The 17,608-nt window shown below is 40.7% G+C and overlaps 1 protein-coding gene across 2 annotated transcripts; it reads left to right on the forward strand.

The window, feature by feature from the left end:
* The first annotated feature begins 587 nt into the window (after nucleotides 1–587).
* LOC134225924 (E3 ubiquitin-protein ligase RNF25) lies at nucleotides 588–17,211 on the forward strand. Of its 2 annotated transcripts, XR_009983354.1 has the most exons (5): nucleotides 588–820; nucleotides 956–1,024; nucleotides 2,536–3,232; nucleotides 12,070–16,420; nucleotides 16,855–17,211. XR_009983354.1 is itself a non-coding variant. In XM_062706364.1 (4 exons), exons 1-4 carry the CDS (start codon nucleotides 813–815, stop codon nucleotides 12,547–12,549), a joined length of 1,254 nt encoding a protein of 417 aa, XP_062562348.1. In that variant the 5' UTR covers nucleotides 588–812; the 3' UTR covers nucleotides 12,550–17,211. The 2 variants fall into 2 exon arrangements, 1 of the variants encoding a protein (XP_062562348.1); XM_062706364.1 differs by having other exon boundaries at nucleotides 12,070–17,211.
* The last annotated feature ends 397 nt before the right edge of the window (nucleotides 17,212–17,608 follow it).

A 17,608-nucleotide genomic window follows, 5' to 3' on the forward strand; every position in this document is an offset into this window, starting at 1 on the left:
CTTTAAAATGTTCGGGAAATTAGACGCAGCTGTTAGCCTATTATTAATTTTTATATTATAGGGAATCTTTAGGTTCATTTACATATTTGCTAATGCTAAAATTAACAATTTTCTGCCGTTTTGTAACAGTTTTTCAAATTTTTGTATGGACCTTAAGCCACTTAAGCTCCTTCCGCAATGCAGCCGAACGGCGATGTAACAATTTTTCAAATGTTTGTTAATATGGGCCTTAATCTCCTTGCGCAATGCAGCCGAACGGCGATGGAAACGGTAACCTATTCGCGAAGTCGAAGCAAATTCTGCTCTTCCCTCCTATGGGAAATCCCATTGCTATCTGTCAGAGTTTGAGTGAAACATGGCCGCCATCTCCTCCTCTCTGTTGCTCTACTGTAAAAACCCATAAAGAACTGTCATTGTTTGTGTGAAGAATTTTGCTTCGACTTCGCGAATAGGATAGAAGATTTTTACTTGGATTCGTCTATTGAACAGTAATGAAGATTTGCTATTTCAATTAATAAACCATTGTTTTTGATTTTTTTTTAAATTTTATATGTAATATCGGTTTTGATACTTTTGGACACCCTAATTCTCATTTCCTTTTGGTGCCCCGGATGGATGGGATGCAGATAGTTGGTGGTGCGGTTAGAAAGAACCTGATGTATAAAGCTGCTAGGTGCGGAAAATTGATTTTTCCTCTATAGCTGCTTTTCTGCACGAGGGCGAGTTTGTCGGAAAATTGTGTTCGGAAGAAAAATAAGTGATTAGTTTGAATTGAAAAGGATAGGAACTCGCAAGTGATACGGAAAAAGCAAATGGATGCGTAAGTATTGCAAACCGCATGTGGAAAATCGATTTCCGTTCTTGGAAAAGCTATTTTCTTGATAGACAATTTTTAATTTAGTTGTAAATTTTTGGAAGTGATTTATTATTGGAATTTATTTGTTTCGGGTCGTAGGCTAATCGACGAGGTTGAATCGCTGGAAGCGATCCTGATGGATGATGTCTTGATTACCCGGAGCAGTAGGTGAGTGCCGATAAATATGAAGTCTGCATTTTCTTTCTCGTCTGGGGATGGGTTTTTCACGCATACATATTGTAATTGAAGAAAAATCGATTGCACAATTGCAGTTGCAGTTTTTGAAAAGATTTTTGAAACTATATTTTGCATTGGTCATCAGTAAAAAATAACCTTCTATTTTTATAGTTATAATTTATATTAGATTTAGATTTAGTATTTATTTAGTTAGATTTATATTAAAATAATAGATATTATTTTCTTCGTCCCCAACACTCGATTTTTTGTGGATAAAAGTTTAATTCTTTGAGGGGAATTCAAAATTGTGATTGAAAAGTAATTTAATAATCAACTCCCTAGATAATTTTACAAGAAAACCTATAGTTTGACAATTTTATCAATACACGCAGAGAAATGTTTTTTAAACTCAATGATATTATGTATAAAAACAACAAAAATAATTATTGTTCCCCGGCTAATAATTTTATTTGTTGAAATCAACAAAAAAACAGATTTGATTAGACGAAAAATATTGTTGTTTCTACAATGTTCCAAAACAGCACTCAAAATAAAAATTGTTGAATTTACAATATATTTTTTTGTTTGTACAAAAAATATTTTTAAACCAAAAAGATTTTTTTTTGCTTTTAACAATATTTTTCTTAAATTCAAAAAAACAAAAATATTGTAATCAAAAATTTATTTTGAATGTTATATTAAATTTTTTGTGATTATCAATTATTTTAATATTTGATTAGGTGTCGTGTGGAAAATAAAACTACAATAATTATATTTGTATTTTTTTCATATATTTACTTCATAAACTAGTTTATAATATATTGTATTATTTATACTGGATTGCAGTAGAAACAACAAATAAAATTATTGAATTAAATATATTTCAGTTTTGATTTTAAAGAGAAAATATTTGAGTTTAAAAAATATTTCAATAATTTTATTTTTTAGTTCAAAAGGTAGATTTTCTCTGCGTGTATGTATATTAATTCTACTTTTACTAATTATCCAAAGTCCAACAGGACAAAAGGAGGTTTAAATATCTGTTCCTACCTTCCGCATTTGATCTATATCTGTTAGACTTCCACATTTGATAATTACTCAAACAGTAGTAAGAATGAAACCAATAAATGATTTTTTTTCGTAATTCGGAGCAGGTAGAAGTGAACGAACAGAAGGGATTTCAAAATCTAGACCCTATGGTTGGCGAAAATTCTACCCTTTGTTTAGGCAGACCAATTATGATAATTCTGGCTTCGTTGACGTTTCCGTTGACTATCTTTACTTTGTGTTTAGGCACTATCCAGCATTCGTTTACATAATCCGGAATATAGTTCGTTATGCCAACAGATTGTAGTTGAAAAAATAGTCATTGAAACAATGTTTCTTATTCTACACTTTTTTTTAACTTGTAAGACATTGCCAATCCAATAGTTACAACAACTTATCTTTAAAAACGTAACTAAAACTAATTCAAAGGTTTATATATTTTTCATATTTTTTAGTGGTGTACCGGAAATGATCGAAACGACTGTGTTTCCCACCGTTGGCGAAGAATTGGACAGTCAATATGTCTGCATCACGCTGCAAGTCCTCCCTGGTCCCGGGTACCCAGACGTCAAGCCTAACATAAAGTTGAAAAATCCTCGTGGTCTGGATGATCAAATCATCAACAGTATCGAGGCAGCAGTGCGCCAAAAACTGGACGAATCTGTAGGACAACCAGTGGTTTTCGATCTGATTGATATCATCCGGGAGCACTTGACCGAGAGTAATCTGCCGTCGGGACAGTGCGTTATCTGCCTTTATGGCTTCCAGGAAGGGGACGCTTTTACGAAAACCGTGTGCTATCACTATTTGCACAGTCACTGCCTGGCGTGTCATTTGAATGCATCGCGACGGAACTACGATGAGGAGCTGTCCAAAATGCCAGTGTGGAAGCAGAAGGAAACCAAACCGTACCAGGCGCAGTGCCCGGTATGTAGGGAACCGATCGAGGTGCAAGTGGAACCACTGTCGAAATGTCGACCGCCCAGCGAGTTGATCAACGCGCCCAAGTTTCGGGTCACCGATGAGCTCAAAACGTTGCAAGCACAAATGAGCCGTCTCTATTTGCACCAGAAGAGCCGGGGTGGAATCATTGATTTGGATGCCGAAGAGGGGAATGTTATTTCCATTGAAACGGAAGGCGCGAATAGTGAGGTGAGTGGTTGATTCTATGCACAGTTCTCATCCGTAATAAAACTTTTCCGAAATATTGGAAACATGAATAATCATCCAAACTACCCCCTCTACATATTTCCATCTATGGCCATTTATATTTTCAAACCACACAACGTTGCTCGTCAACGTTATTATCAGCCGTATGATCCAAAAAAGACCTTGCAATTATTCTCGTCTCACGAACACTGTTTCGTTGGCGAGCTCTGTTGAATAGCTTCTTGGATAATGACTCCTTACCGTAATCCAGATACTCCATTTCAATAGAATTATAATAAGATTCATAGTCGTGAAAGGGTCGTTATTGAACAAGTATTCGTCAAAGGACGCTTTCCTATCCTGAAGTCCAAAATACGCATGAAAACCGATAGAGTTCCAGCAATTATTCAGGCTTGCTTTGTTCTGCACAATGTGGCTAAACACTTGGGAAAAAAAAATTGAGGACGATTTTAGTTCTTCTTGTCCAATTGTCTTCTAATCCAAATGTTTTATCAGAACGAGTCTCTGAAGTACTGGTGTTGTCAGCTTCGATGTCTCCGGAGTTTCAAAGTCGTGCTGCAATTGAGTGAAAAAACGATATATTATACTTATGTAATGCATTTAGACAAAGTAGTACCTGCTTTTGAGATCGTCTTCGAGTTGTTGGAGTCCGAATCGTTGGTAATGGTGAATTTCTCGGAGACATGAACTCCACAGCGTCTTCACCACTTAATTTTCGGGCACTTATCCTCAACCTTGCTCGCAACAAGTTGCATTCGACGCAGACTTTTATCCCATTGATTCCTATTGAAAATTGGCCAAATCGGACTTTGGGATCGGATGTTATGGCCAAAATACTTTTTTCATGGAATAATCGCGTAAAAAAATGTCACGCATTTTTTTGGTACTTATCCTCAACCTCGCAACAAGTTGCATTTGACGCAAAATACTTTCCCATTGTTTCCTATTGAAAATTGGTCATATCGGACTATGGGCTCAACAGTTATGGCCAAAATATTATTTTTATAACACACGAGAAAGGCTCTTTCACCACTAGGTGGATTAATCTGGGTTTTTCTCATTCATTCAGATCGATGTTTTTGTTACCTGTAGAGTTCATGGGCACGGCAAATGCTGGGTAAAGCGTACCATTTTACTTCGCGTACCTGAAGGAATAAAATAGACCCCATCTCGCGGTCCTTAGCCTCTTACCCAGCAACTCCTATCCCTACGTCCCCGCGGTGCTGGCCGGGATACGAGCAACCTTAGGGAAGATCGGGTAACCAACCCCGGTGGGAACTATGGTCGTATGCTGACAGGGAAGGGGGGTTTGCTCCTTTCCGGAGGTGCAAATCTTTTTTAGCGTCTGTTCTCCATGTTAGGGACGGCTGATCATCGTCCGAGTGCCAGCGAGGGACTGTAAGTGAAACTGTGCACCATGGTCCACCGGAAATAAGGAGGAATGGTCCTCCGGAAATTTAGGGGGCTTGGTGTCAGGCCCTGCAAGCCAGCCAAAAAAACTCACGCAACGAACAATCAACAAGAGAGTACGTACCGGAACCATCGGCGAAGACCACTGCGACGAAAAGGGACTAGCGATTGGAAACTCGATTCGTGGAACTGCAAATCTATCAACTTCATCGGAAGCACACGCATACTCGCAGAATTGCTCAAGGACCGTGGATTCGGCATCGTAGCGCTGCAGGAGGTTTGTTCGAAGGGATCAATGGTGCGAACGTTTAGAGGTAATCATACCATCTACCAGAGCTGCGGCAACACACACGAGCTGAGAACAGCTTTCATAGTGATGGGCGATATGCAAAGGCGCGTGATCGGGTGGTGGCCGATCAATGAAAGAATATGCATGTTGAGGATCAAAGGCCGGTTCTTCAACTTCAGCATAATCAACGTCCATAGCCCACACTCTGGAAGCACTGATGATGATAAGGACGCATTCTACGCGCAGCTGGAACGTGAGTACGACAGCTGCCCAAGCCACGACGTCAATATCATCATAGGAGATTTGAACGCTCAGGTTGGCCAAGAGGAGGAGTTTAGACCGACTATTGGAAAGTTCAGCGCTCACCGGCTGACGAACGAAAACGGCCTACGACTAATTAATTTCGCCGCCTCCAAGAATATGGCCATTCGCAGCACCTACTTCCAACACAGCCTCCCGTATCGGTACACCTGGAGATCACCACTGCAGACAGAATCACAAATCGACCACGTTCTGATTGATGGACGGCACTTCTTCTCGACTCTGACCACTATCTGGTGATGGTTAAACTGCGCCCAAAACTATCCGTCATCAACAAAGTTCGGTACCGACGACCGCCGCGGTACGACCTAGAGCGACTGAAGCAACCTGATGTCGCCACTGCATACGCGCAGCATCTCGAGGCAGCGTTGCCGGAAGAGGGTGAGCTCGATGGGGCCCCTCTTGAGGACTGCTGGAATACAGTCAAAGCAGCCATTAATGACGCAGCGGAGAACAACGTCGGGTATATGGGTCGAAGTCGACGGAACAATTGGTTCGACGAAGAGTGCAGACAGATTCTGGAGGAGAAGGACGCAGCGCGGGCGGTCGCGCTGCAGGAAGGTACCCGGCAGAACGTGGAACGTTATAGACGGAAGCGGAGACAGCAGACCCGCCTTTTTCAGGAGAAGAAACGCCGCCTGGAAGAAGCGGAGTGCGAGGAGATGGAACAGCTGTGCCGTTCTCAAGAAACACGCAAGTTCTATCAGAAGCTCAACACATCCCGCAAAGGCTTCGTGCCGCGAGCCGAAATGTGCCGGGATAAGGATGGGAGCATCTTGACGGACGAACGTGTGGTGATCGAAAGGTGGAAGCAGCACTACGAGGAACATCTGAATGGCGCTGAGAGTACAGGCAGTGAAAGTCAAGGCAGCAGAAGAGATGACTACGTCAGTTCAGCGGACGATGGAAGCCAACCAGCCCCCACCTTGAGGGAAGTTAAGGATGCCATTCAACAGCTAAAGACCAATAAAGCAGCTGGTAAGGATGGTATCGGAGCTGAGCTCATCAATATGGGCCCGGAAAAGCTGGCCACTTGCCTGCACAAACTGATAGTCAGAATCTGGGAAACCGAACAGCTACCGGAGGAGTGGAAGGAAGGGGTTATTTGCCCCATCTACAAGAAAGGCGACAAACTGGAGTGTGAGAACTTTCGAGCGATCACCATCCTTAATGCCGCCTACAAAGTGATATCCCAGATCATCTTCCGTCGTCTGTCACCATTAGTGAATGAGTTCGTGGGAAGTTATCAAGCCGGCTTCGTTGACGGCCGCTCGACAACGGACCAGATCTTTACTGTACGGCAAATCCTTCAAAAATGCCGTGAATACCAGGTCCCAACGCACCATCTGTTCGTTGATTTCAAGGCGGCATACGACAGTATAGACCGCGTAGAGCTATGGAAAATTATGGACGAGAACAGCTTCTCTGGGAAGCGTCCTACCAGACTGATCAAAGCAACGGTGGATGGTGTGCAAAACTGTGTGAAGATTTCGGGCGAACACTCCAGTTCGTTCGAATCGCGCCGGGGACTAAGACAAGGTGATGGACTTTCGTGCCTGTTGTTCAACATTGTGCTAGAAGGTGTCATGCGGAGAGCCGGGTATAACAGCCGGGGTACGATTTTCAACAGGTCCAGTCAATTTATTTGCTTCGCGGATGACATGGACATTGTCGGCCGAACATTTGAAAAGGTGGCAGAACTGTACACCCGCCTGAAACGTGAAGCAACAAAAGTTGGACTGGTGGTGAATGCGTCAAAGACAAAGTACATGCTTGTGGGCGGAACCGAGCGCGACAGGGCCCGCCTGGGAAGCAGTGTTACGATAGACGGGGAAACCTTCGAGGTGGTCGAGGAATTCGTCTACTTCGGATCCTTGCTAACGGCTGACAACAACGTTAGTCGTGAAATACGAAGGCGCATCATCTGTGGAAGTCGGGCCTACTACGGGCTCCAGAAGAAACTGCGGTCGAAAAAGATTCGCCACCGCACCAAATGTGTCATGTACAAGGCGCTTATAAGACCGGTTGTCCTCTACGGACATGAAACATGGACAATGCTCGAGGAGGACTTGCAAGCACTCGGAGTATTCGAGAGACGGGTGCTTAGGACCATCTTTGGCGGTGTGCAAGAAGACGGTGTGTGGCGGCTAAGAATAAACCACGAGCTCGCCCAACTCTACGGCGAACCCATTATCCAGAAGGTAGCTAAAGCCGGAAGGGTACGATGGGCAGGACATGTTGCAAGAATGCCGGACAGCAACCCTGCAATGATGGTGTTCGCTTCCGATCCGGCAGGTACGAGACGGCGTGGAGCGCAGCGAGCGAGATGGGCAGACCAGGTGCAGAACGACTTGGCGAGCGTGGGGCGTATCCGAGGATGGAGAGATGCGGCCTCGAACCGTGCATTGTGGCGTCAAATTGTTGATTCAGTGTTATCTGTTTAGATGTTAACTAAATAAATGAAATGAATAGACTTCATATCAGTTTACTTTTGATACGAGTTTTCATGTTGTTAATCTTCTTTGTAATCTGATGCTCCGTAACATTGATTCCTTTCCGAAGGAGAATGAAATCAATTTTTTCTTTGGGTGGCCTTTTTCTTCTTTGCTTTCATAGCAGGAGTTTGCGATTTTTTTAGCAATGAAATACCGCAGTTTTCCAAAGCAGTGGTGAATAGCAAATCACTTAACAAACTCTTGGAACCATCATCCGAGTTGTTCAGCTCATTTCGAATTTGGTCATCAATCTCTGGAACCAGTCGTCGTTACGTTCAATTCCTGCAGTTCTATGAACAGCATCGGTCGGATGGAAGGGGCTTAGGTCCAGAATCATCTTGAGCAAACGATTTTGCTTAACTTGTATTTTGCTGCGATGTGAACGGGCGCAATTAAACCAAGCAGGAAACCCATATGCAACCGTAGGCCGGAAAACGGTTTTGTACAATAAGACCTTCAAGCTTGTATTCAAACGAGAGCGCCTTTTGATAAGCGGATATAGCGTTCTAGTCAGTTTCTCACATTTTTTAATACATCCAGATACATGACTGCCAAAGTTGAGTTTTTTTATCCAGAGTTAGTTTCCAAGTTTCCATGGGATGTTAACGCCACCGCAGGATACGTGTATACGGGGTAAATGTCTAGGGCTCCGACGACGAGTGAAAAATATGGCTTGTGATTTGGCAGGGTTAACTTTAACCTTCCATTTGCTTTGGTAGTCCTCAATAGCGTCTTGTGCCTGCTGGAGTCTTTCAACTACCACGTTAGGGTTGTGATGCGATGTAAGAAACCCGGTGTCGTCAGCAGGTAGTACTGTACCCCGTTCACTTTAACAATATCAGCGGAAAAAATGTTGAATAGTATGGGACTCAAAACTGATCCTTGAGGTACACCAAAGGGAACTTGTACCTCGTTAGAAAGATACCCATCGACCGAAACTTGGAAGGTTCGGCCATTCAGGTAGTTACGGATGATTTTCAAGAGATACATAGGAAAGTTTCCGATCAGCATTTTATGGACGACCGCGTTATGCCATACAGAGTCGTAAGCCTTCTCTACGTCGAGCAGAACCAAACCTGAAGATTTGCCTTGTTGAAAGTTTCGTTTCACTTCCTTGACCAGTCGAACAATTTGGTGACTGGTAGAATGGCCTTTTTGGAAACCAAATTGTTCATTTGGAATGATACGATTAGATTCCAGGTGTTTTTCTATCCGTGTCAATAAAACCCTTTCAAAAAGCTTACTCATAGTTGGCAGGAGGCTAATAGGTCTGTAGTTAGAAGGGATAGAAGAGTCCTTGTTAGCCTTCGGTATGGCGACCACTATTGCGTGCTTCCAGGCTGTAGGAAAGTAGCATAATTTGAGGCATGCAGAGAAAATTTTCGAGAGCACCACATAACCTTTCCGTGGGAGATGTTTTAGTAACCAGTTACGAACGGAGTCATGACCAGGAGTCTTTTTGACTTTCAAGTTCCGGACAATACTTTTTATCTCCTTAGGGCGCACTAGCCAATAGTTGTCCGTAGCTGGCAAGGACTGGTCGATGTGATCCATAGACCGCTGTACTGCATCGATGGTGACAGGGTCACTGGTGGATTGATTGTTGTGAGCAATAGCAAAACTTTCAGCGAGAAGTTTCGCTTTTTCTTTCGGACATGCATGCAAGATATCGCCGTTGCGTAATGGTGGACTATACTTACTAGTTTTCTTCAGCGCTTTGGTGATGCGCCAAATTTTGTTGTCTCCGCGTTCCATAGAACCGAGGATTTCACCAAATTTGTTGAATCTTGCATCGGCGCATTGGTCACGAATTTAAATTACGGAGGAAATGACTATCCATTTCAGTTTGACTTGAACCTGAACTTTAAAACAAAACATGCAAAAATACTGCTACGTAAACAACAAAATTTTGACAGATGAGCTTGTAGCAAGTAGGGGTGATCGGGGCAATATGGGCCACCTAAGGAAATCGTTCCGAAAAGCGCTAAAAAGCTCAAAAAAACACCGTTAAAATGTAGTTGACTTATACTAGAGATTTTTACCTTTCATATTACGTCGATGAATGACGAAAAATGCGTTTGAAAATTGTTGGAATGCACTTTTGAAAATGTATTGATTTCAATGTGTGTTCCCGACTATACGGGGCAATATGAGCCACCATTTGGGTCAGTATGGGCCACCCTTCCAAAACCTTTATTTAGGCGAAAAAAGTATATTAATATGGAAGAATATGATATTAATACAACAGTTGTGAGTATTCCATGCCAAATAAAATGAAAAAACTGCACAACAGCGGACTGAACTGATTTGCCACTCTTCACCGTTTGAACAGCCACATTTCAATTGGTCAATGGTCATTTTTTCTGTTTCTATCGCAGTAATGCGCTGTTGTAATTTTTCCGTAATGAATCTTACATATATGATAATATTCTTGTATTTGACTACTGAAATTTGAACTTGTTCGCATTTTAAGGCCAGATATCTTGTTCTATGCAGGTATGCCCATATTGCCCCATAGAGACTGGTTCTGGAAAAAAAAGTTCTATGATAAATTCAGATTTGTATCAATATAAACATGTGTGCACAATATTCAATTTTAATATATCTTTTAATTGTGGTGTATTTTTGACCTGTATTTTAATCAGTTTTGTGTCAAAACCTTATTTATAAACTTAAAATCTTATAATAATTTTGCCTATGCTGCGAAAATTTACATTTTCAAGTGTATTTTCATGTTTGAATTGAATTTTAATGCGGTTTTCACGTTGATGCATATGTGGAGCATCCTCCTAAAGGTCATATAACTTTTACATGATAAAACTTGTCAATAAGCTCAAAATGAGGGTGGCTCATATTGCCCCTACTGCCCCTACTACCATTTTATTTTCAAATTAGCAATGAGGTTCTTTACTACTTGTGGATCTTACTACAAAGTCTACGTGCAAATATAGGCAAAATCATATTGAAATTATACAGTCGCCTCTCCACATCTCGATATTGAAGGGACAATCGAGATAAGGAGAGATCGAGGAATGGAAGGAATATTTAAGCGGGTACTAGATCGAAAACAGCTCGTTGCTATGAAAAACGACTACAAAACAAGTGTCATCTCTTGTTTGTGATGTATTTGTTATTGCCCAAAGATGGTCTAGTAGCCTAGAAATATGAATATATCGACATAAAGAGAGAGAATCCTGAACAAAATATGACTAGAACCCATCGAGATAGGGAGGTTATTGAGATATAGAAAGCCCAAATGCATGTTGATTGAAGAGACCGAGGAAACCATCGACATAGGGAGAGATACCGAGATATAGAACATCGAGATGTAGAGAGTCGACTGTAATTAACAGAAATGCGAATAATCATGTCGATGAAATTTAGAAAAAGCTAACCAATCCGCAAAGATGAAAATTTTTCTGAGAAAATGCTATTTTTAATCAATTATGCCAAAAGTCCATTATGCTAAATTATGTCATACCAAACGACTTAATGCAAAACGGCGTACTCCCGGTTGTAACAAGTCGGAATGCACCAGATCCAGTAACTCTGATGCTTTTGTATCGCTCTTCTGGGTGCCTTGCCTATCTTCCAAACATTTCACACAATTTTCCAACTAATTATTTTGAAACACGGCACCCTTGAATAATTGCCGTAGCTGCTTTAAGCTTTCATTCAGATACCCCATTGGGAAAGATCCATTAATTACGTAACACGTAATTGACTATTTTCAACCCCCCCCCCCCTTTCTCCCTATGTCACACTTTTTGAATGAAATATTTAAAATTTTTGTATATATTGTCGCACTTTTGGCAACCCTCCCTCCACCGTCTAAGCGTTACGTGATATATGGATGCTCCCGATGCCACATATCGAGATTGTTAGCCAGAACCGTCCTTTACGGCTGAGCCAAACCAAATGGTAGGTATAATCCAATTTCCTCAATTTCTAAAACTATCCGTTGGCCAGCGTTATGTATAGAACTCGCACTTGTCTGCCGTAAAAAATAAATTTATGGCCTCGTTTGAAAATGTTACTTACCGTCAGGGCGGGGATCTCCAATACGTTGTGAACATCATTATTAGCCGCTTCACTTTGGAAGCCAACGGTAGCTCTCGCCATGGTATATATTACCTGTTGGCTCTCCGCCAATACTCCTCTCCGGAGTGATTCTGGGGTAGGGTTATTTATCTCATTCTTTTATATCCATTCAGATTTTTCCACTTTATTCCTCCATTATTACGCTGTTGTAAGTTACGTAGTTCTTTAATGGTTTTTAATTTAAATTACTGATTTCTTTTCAGACCCCAAAAGGCACAAATGAAGCCCCACAGGAAAGCTCCTTATCGGAAAATCACTCGAATCCCCAGACGCATAGGCAAAATAGTGCATCGGCGGCGGTGAATAGTCAAACATCCGTACAGCATGATCGCGGAAGCTCTTCCCGCCAATCCGGGGCTGGCCCCGGAGGCAGTCGGGGTCACCATGGGAATCGAACAAATACAAATCGTGCTCCCCAGAATAATGGATCAGTGCCATCAGCGGAAGTAACCGAAGCTCCTCAGGCCCAACAGTACAACTCCCATCACCACCATCGTGGAGGTCATCGCCATCGCCGTGGAGGCCATCATCATCATCATCACCACCACCATCACCATGGTGGTGGTCATCATCATCGCGGCGGCGGTGGCGGCGGTGGAGGCACTACTTCAACTAGTGCCAATAACGCCACTGGAAGCGGTCAGAAGAACTTAAACAATCCGTGCACATCCGGTGCCAGGTGACAATTGTTGCCCCCGGAAATGGAACAGTGGAGTCAAAGAGCATTGACACTGCGATCGCAGCAACACGACACGCCACCGTCGCTGAAGCTCATGGATCGAGCGGCGTTGCTGCTGGATGACGACCTTTTAACCCGTCGGCAACGGTTGCTGATATAACATTTGGCCCAGCCAGGTAAGCTCGTACGTAATACTTCGCTCGATAGGACCGATATGGCAAATTGTGCATCCAACCGAGCATTCGCTCTCCTAATCACTCTAAAAAGCACGTTCAACCGCAAATTCATAGACGGTGACAATGAAGATGATACTCTTAGTAGCAGCAGTAGCACTATTAACATTAGAACAACCAATTGTATGACTGTGTCTGAAATTCAACCCCAACTATGTGAACCCATACGACTGATTAGAATATCATACTTTTTCCCTGGCGTGCCAATGACGGTCACATGGGTGGCGATGGTGGTGGTGGTGCTGTTATTGGCACTGCTGCTGGAAGTTTTGATAAGTTTTGTACGAATATGTTGCTACCATCAGCACTGTCGATGGCGGTGTAACCACGTGCTTCAACGTTGCTTGATTTGTGATAGAAATTTTATAATGATGTAAGAGATGGTATTTTATTTGTGTCGGTTGTGTTTTTTTGTGCATTTGTGTTATTGAATCTTTAGTAGGATACGCAGAATTTGTGTGTAAACCTAATATAAAACGAATAATCATCGGCCAACATTCGAAGTAGCATTCTTCAGCTTGGGTGTGCCGTCAAAAGTCACTGACCCATGTTTTCTAATGTTTCTTTTCTAATTTCTAATTTCATGAGAAAATACTCAGGAGATTCGATACTTTCTTGTGTACCTAATTCCTATATTGAGCAAATGCTATATGTATTACAATAGCAATGCTTTCATACAGTAAGTTTACAAAGCAAATTATTCATCTCAAAAAGAAATAAGAAATTCACTTTAATAGTAGTAGAGCTGTCCTATAGTAATTATTTTTTAAAGTGAATTAAACTTCTTCAATTTGATGAACATAGATCTGAAATCTTCAAATGCCGTATGAGGGTAACACATGCTTAGCCTTAGTGCGGTTTGTTGTCAGTCTAAAGAGTGAGCTTACTTCCCAACAGCATCTCGTGGAACAACGTTAGTTACGCCATTTAGGTACAAGACCCTAATGGTACAAGAGGTACACGACCCAAGGCTTCTTTTTCCGGCTTTTCATTGTTCTGCACGATTGAGAATTCGCGAAGCGTGTTGAAGGATTTAGATGTTTCTAAAAGGAAATCACGGTACCCAGCTATTCCGATTTTCGAAGCATTGGTGGCAACTACGGTTGGCATTCCTATTCATCTTCATAGTGGGTCAATAGATGGTCGGATTAAGGCACTATCTTTTTTTTTTTAAAGGTCGCTGTCCTTCTGTTTTTGCATCAATAGGTTCAGTGATTCAACAACATGCGTTTTCAAATTTTGCCGAAAATGATTCTTCGCGGCAGCATCAGAGCAGCTCATTCCGAAAAATCTACAGGATCAGTATCAACCAACGGAACGGAATGGAATGAAAAGGTTCGTTTTGAACAGAACATGGGAGGTGTCTGGGAGCAACTTGGTAAGCCGAAGATGAAACCATTTTTTATATGCTGTAGCTAGTCGGATCTCAAGTTAGTCTTGGCGAAGGATTGTGCTAATCTGGAGATGGCGAATTTGATTCTCGTTCCGGTCTATGATGTTTTCGAGTAGGAAATACTCTCGATTCCCTGGTCATAGTGCCACACAAGATAGGGGAACGGTTCGGTACTTCATCTCATAGATCCTATTTCTATCCCAGCAATGAAAAGGAATTCGGGTTGTTTCTTATTTTTGTGATTTTTTTCACCAGTGAGCATGCGTGTTAGCAAAAAGAAACGACGAGATTGGTACTGTATTTCTTTGTTTTGCGATGAGTTGAATATATGTTCAGTTAGATGGGAATCGGAACAGTTCCCCTACATACTCAAGCAATTGGGGAGCATCGAAAACTTCCAATTAAATAACTAAAGAAATGCTAATAGAATACATCATCTTTCAGATGGATTGTAGAGCCATTGAAGAAGAAGAAGATAGTCGGTGAGTTCGTTCGTTGGCAAGGCCGATGTTATCTCACTTCTGTGCGCAATCAGTTCATTCAAAAGTAGAAGATTGCTAATGTCGTTCCTGTTCACGTGACTAACATCTATGTTACTTCGACCTGGCAGCCAAAGTACTACAAATGTCAAACCGATGTTGGTGATGAAACTAAACATGCTCTAAAACATGATTCATAAAATATAGTCAATTGAAGCTTGTTGAAGCATAATTTGGCAAAATAATTTAAATGACTATAGCGCCACTAGCGTATTAGTACTTATGCTTCTACTGCGCAACATAAACCTGACACCTTTTAAGCAGAATATCGAGTGAGCATTGGCTTATAGGACACTCGTCAACACAAAATTCTTTCAAAATGTTGACAATTTCGACCTACATAAAAAGTTACATCATTGTGGCTTCCGTTATTTCGAGTATGTACTCTCTTTGAGGTTTGGTCAGAATATCTGCCATTCTTATAATTGCCAATAAAAGACAAAAAATGTTCAATGAATTGGGTGTAATTTTCTATGCAGTACCTGTATCAACTTTTTTTTCTTAGCTAAAACTTTCCGGGAACATTTTTCTAACAAAAAAAAACACATAATTGGGAGTTTAAAACAATGTAAAACTATGATACAAATCTGTAAATCCTTTACACGTTTATGTGTAGATTGTATCATTCAATAACTGTATACTCCTGTATACTCACAGCGTCATTGTAATAAGTTGCTTTCATGATTGGTGCTGCTAGCTATTACTTAGTTGAACTTGTGTTATGTGTAACATTCATAAAGCAAAGATCTTTGAAGGACAAGCCTCCCGGAATCCAAAACTAAGGTGTCTCGAGTTGCTAATGGCACACCACTCTCAATACGGAAGCAACGCACAACTGTCATTTTTATGATTTCACGCATGCTGTGATGCAGCACAGCTGAAATAAAAGTATGACAATTGTGCGTTGCTTCCGTATTGAGTGTTGTGTCCATGAAAACGCGAATATTTGGATTCCGGGAGACTTGTCCTTAAACTTACTCCGTAAAACACGAATTTAATTTTATTGATTACAATTAATTATTTAATTTACCGAGAGATTGATATAAATTTGGAGAACAGGCAAACTCAATTTCCATTCGTTGTGATTTATGCTAATTCCAATCAATACAAAACGCAGTATTCATAACTAACTTTATTGAAGACGAATGATTGTTTGGAGTTAGGACACGTCACGACGACAAGAAACGTCGATTCGACGTATCAAAACCATCATCGTAACCAAATACAACGTACATTACGAATAGAATGCTGAGCAGACACAAATAGATTAGATATAATAATAATCGAGTGTAAACATTCCTTACAGTGCTTATTATGTAAATGTAGAATTCAGACCAGTTCCTCCACTTTCGTAGCATTGTGTTCACTGATGCAAGCTGTGGTTTTAGTCGACAATTTAGTTTTTAGCACATCTATTAGAAGTTTTTTGATTTTATTAGGGTTTTATTCGAATGCCAATTGCGTACTAAACCTAAACTACGAACGCTTATAGAGCGTGATAAACGATCATATGACAGACATACTGCAAAACGAATATTTCTTGTAAAAGTAATCAATTATTGAATACGTTTGGCATGCTTAGCGTATTAATTAGAACGGGATTATCAAAAAAGATGACAAAAGATGCCCATTCGAAATGTTCGAAATTGGGCTTTTTGCTGTAGACTAAAAACTGTATAACGTAATCAATTCACTTATGTATGACCGATAGTAAAAACCTGAGACGAGACCTGCAAAGAGGAAAAAATGTAACTTCAGCTGCTGCCAGTCAACTGCTGTCACGAACTGTCAGGTGCAACCAGCAGCTTTTTGAGTGAAAGTATTGGTATCCCAAATAAAATATTCCACATCATTTTTGTTTTACCAAGACATTTTTACTTTAACGAGTATTCCAAACCTTCCGTTTAGCTTGTTAATAATCAGTAATAAACCTGTGTTTTGTTTCCGGGTTTAAAAATCCTTTTGAAAATGAATTAACTATTTGGTGAATTGGATACACTTATATTGTGCTCAGAAGGGTCCACCTGGGGCTTAGGTGAAACAGTCAAGTAAACAGTTGAAACTCGATGGTCAACTGTGATGAAAAGAAGAACAAGTGTCAAAACAAGAGAAAAGAAGCAGCGTCTTTGCAGGTCTCGTCTCAGGTAAAAACGGAATGATTCAATGCAATCATAACAATTGATGATTTGGCTATTCCGTTATATGAACCGATTTAGAATGTCAATAAAATACTACGCAATTGGAAAGAACGGTTTAAACATTTTCCAATTTGTATTTGATCACGATAATAAGGAAAATTTGAATCTAAAACTTTTAAACTCATCAATCAATTAAATAGAACACGGATAAACAAACAAAAGCATACTTGAAAACTAAGATTAATTCAATTTCGATGTAATTATGGTGGAAAGACAACAGGAATAATGAATGATAAAATGCGCCATTGAAAAAAATATTACAAAGCTGGAGACATACATTCAATTCATACTATCAAACACGTAGTCCGAACAATGTTTTTCTGTTACTGAAACATTCCGAAATTCAGCATAATTCCAATTTTAAGAAAGCTTCAACTGTTATACAGTCGATAAGTTTGGGCCAGTTTTCCTTTCAGATTTCTTGAAAAGACAGGTTTTTTAGGGTTTTAGGGAAGAGGCTTATTGGTAGCCATTTAGTAGTCTTCGAAATTGCGAAAAACAATCACATTTGTGCAGAATAAACCTGTTCCGTCAAAAAGTGTATTTCGTTTCAGTTAATTATTTGACTTATTAAAGGTTAACTCTCCATACAAACTTTAAATCAAACGCGCTGAAATTTGCAGAGATTAATTTTCTCACCCAAATGCACAATTTTGCCTTGTAGAATTGGACAACTTTTTGTATCCTGTGACATTCTAGT

This window comes from Armigeres subalbatus, chromosome 3 (assembly GCF_024139115.2).
Source record: "Armigeres subalbatus isolate Guangzhou_Male chromosome 3, GZ_Asu_2, whole genome shotgun sequence".
Classification (NCBI taxonomy): domain Eukaryota; kingdom Metazoa; phylum Arthropoda; class Insecta; order Diptera; family Culicidae; genus Armigeres; species Armigeres subalbatus.

Bases quoted from the DNA above. Each gene is read 5' to 3' on its own strand.
- LOC134225924 (XM_062706364.1), top strand. The intron at 1,025-2,535 runs GTGAGTGCCGAT...CATATTTTTTAG, and splicing joins TTGATTACCCGGAGCAGTAG to TGGTGTACCGGAAATGATCG. The intron at 3,233-12,069 runs GTGAGTGGTTGA...ATTTCTTTTCAG, and splicing joins CGGAAGGCGCGAATAGTGAG to ACCCCAAAAGGCACAAATGA.